At 31.8% G+C, this 2,891-nt stretch overlaps 1 protein-coding gene across 1 annotated transcript in view; it reads left to right on the forward strand.

Moving 5' to 3' along the window:
* FAM83B (family with sequence similarity 83 member B) overlaps positions 1 to 1,049 on the forward strand; it is a 199,640-nt gene extending 198,591 nt beyond the window's left edge. Inside the window, exon 5 of the mRNA XM_053710396.1 lies at positions 1 to 1,049. This exon is cut by the window's left edge and continues 1,583 nt beyond it. Within this exon, the coding sequence (XP_053566371.1) occupies positions 1 to 890 (890 nt within the window). The 3' untranslated portion in view covers positions 891 to 1,049.
* Positions 1,050 to 2,891: the final 1,842 nt, after the last annotated feature.

The following is a 2,891-nucleotide window of genomic DNA, read 5'->3' on the forward strand; positions in this document are numbered from 1 at the left end:
TGAAATCACTGCTAAATCTTGCACCTGACAAAAAGGAAAACCTTTCTAAAAATAAAGCACCTGCTTTTTATAGAATGTGTAGCAGTTCTGATACATTAATTTCAGAAGACGACAATCAAAGCACAAAAAAATCTGACTCAAAAAATGGTTCTTCACCAAGACGAGAAAAGTCTTTTCTGTCTATATCTCAAAGTAGTCTTCACAAAAGCAAAGAAAATGTTGGTCTCAGCCCTTCCAAGTCTATAAAGTCTACCTCTGGTGAAGTTAATAAAATAAGTACTTCTCCAACACTTAGTATTGTTGAAAATAAGTTTCTTGAAAACACCGGAGATGCATCTGCACCACGATTTAACACTGAACAAATTCAGTATCAAGATACAAAACCATATGTACAAAATGTTCAGCATGGAAGGACCATGTCTCCTGCAATTCTACATGGGGAATTAAATTTGAGACCTGCTCAGCGGGAAGCACCACAGAGAGAGATGCAACATTCTGAAATGCCACCCACACTGCAGAGAGAAATGCATTTACGGCATTCACTACACAGAGATATGCAACAAAAAGAACTGCTGCGTAGAGATCTGCAAATACAACCTAAACCAGAATATTCAAAACCTCAAGAGGATGTTAATCATTCTCGAATAAATGAAAGAAGAGTTTACAGTCGATTTGAACCATTTTCTAAATTGGAACACACAATGCCATCAGCAACTGTACAAAACACTAGTACACGTGTATCAGACTTTAAAAGTATAGGTAATAGCTACAACAGGCCAAATAATAACACAAGCTACAACCCCCAAATGTATAACACAATGCAACATAATGAAAATAGGTTTGGAAGGTTTATGCAAAAATTTGGAAACTTTATTCATAAGAAACAATGATTTTTTTGTTTGTTTTGTCACCCTGTAAAATTATATTTGTAAATAAAGAATTATTTTGCTATTTAATAGCAAAAACATACTTTGTGTAAAAGAATTATCTGCTTATTGAACAAAATGTTTTTTTTATATATATATATAATAAAACTATAATTACTTAAATATAGACTTACTTCTGTACTTTCTTTCAGTATTGTTTCCAGTTTGGAATACTTGTTATTTTAATTCAGATTCCTTGTTAAATACAAAATTATAAAGTGTAATATTTATTATGAAATAAATGTTTTGGTTATTTTACATCATATGAAAAGAAAAGTGGCTAAACAAAATTACATCCCACTGCCTCACAAACTCACACTAAGCCCAATGTTTTTGTCCCACAAGAAGAGCTGAATAATAAAGAATGCAAGAAATGTTACCGCTGCAGAATCTGTTAGCGCTCTACAAATAGCCAATAATAATAATAATAATAATAATAATAAATGTCAACTTATATTAAGTGTGTGTTTGACCTTATTAATGTGATATTATGACATAAAATATGAGGGTCTAAGGACAAAAACTGTATGGGTATTCAATTCAAATTTAATTCAAATTTACTGAGGTGCTGCAACCTTTTGGAATTTGTTGATAAAGTGATGCAAGTGGAAGGAGAATTATAAATAAATAATAGTTTCTTAAATAATAAAATGTATAATAAATGTATTAAAGAGATGACAGACAGTTTCATTTACAGCTTCTAACCTAGGAGCTTAAACCAATATATCAGCTGAACTACAAAAGAAAGGCTAAAAACAAACAACAGTTTTTTTTTTTTTCTAAACCCTGAATATCCTGGTAAAAGAGATTTGATAATGGTCTAAATTTCTCGAAAAAAATGTAGAATTATCCTAGTATATTATGTCTGTCTATTGGAAGGACAGAAATTGTTCAAGATTAATTGATCTACAATAGCATTCTCCAAAATCCAGATGTATGTTCCAACTAATACAATGATAGTTTTCTTAGGGGAACACAGTAAAATTAAAAATAAATATAAAATTAATGAGAAATAGAAATGTTATACATGTTCAGGTTCTACAATTCATTGCCTACAGATATGTGCATATGACATGGTTACAAAATTATCAGATAATTCACAAACAAAAATCGGAATTATAGATGAACTGCTTTCATTCAGCTGTTGAAATTCATGAGTACACAATGAAGTGGTTGATTACTGTTAGCTTAAAAATAATTAAATTAAATATGATTTTAAAGCCAGTTAATTTTCGAAAAGAGAGACTGTTCTGAGGTGGTAGCAATTAGCGCCTATAAAATTAACCAGAGATCAGATCTCTGGTTAATTTTATAAATCCGACCAAATGGCCCCAAAATACTGTCTAGTGTTGTTTATTTAAAATTACATCACTAGGCAGTATGTTGGGGCTAAAGTTGGTGGGATTGGGGTGTTAGAAAAAAACGTCACTGAAAAGTGCATTTACATTGCGGTCTATGGAGAACTGTGTGTTCCCAGTAAATATTTATGTATATCAGCATATATGAGAACGAGGCTCACTTAGGAACCTATGGAAGCACGCTCTAGTGAGCTCAATGCTTCCCAGTGATGCGAATTCAAGGTTGTGTTTGCATTGCTGAAAACTTATGATGCAAATGCACATTATCTTGCGCTGGTATTACACAGTGGGGCGAAAAAAATCGCTTTCATCAAAACAATATTTAGCAATCCACTTGCAAACTGGCCCAATGTAAATATGTGACGAGCTCAAACAACTTTCTTGTTTAGAACTCTCTGAAACATTATTGGTTCCTTGTACTGCATTTTTAGACACATTTCAGATCAATTTCATATGTATGCTCTATAGATGTTTAATTTAGGTAAATGAATTGCCATACTGAGCAGGCCTAGCATATTAAAATTCATATTAAAAATGCTGTGAACATTTATTAAACAGTATAATGAAACAATATAATATTTGAACACAGTGAATAGTGATCAAAGCT

Source organism: Bombina bombina, chromosome 4 (genome assembly GCF_027579735.1).
Source record: "Bombina bombina isolate aBomBom1 chromosome 4, aBomBom1.pri, whole genome shotgun sequence".
Lineage (NCBI taxonomy): Eukaryota > Metazoa > Chordata > Amphibia > Anura > Bombinatoridae > Bombina > Bombina bombina.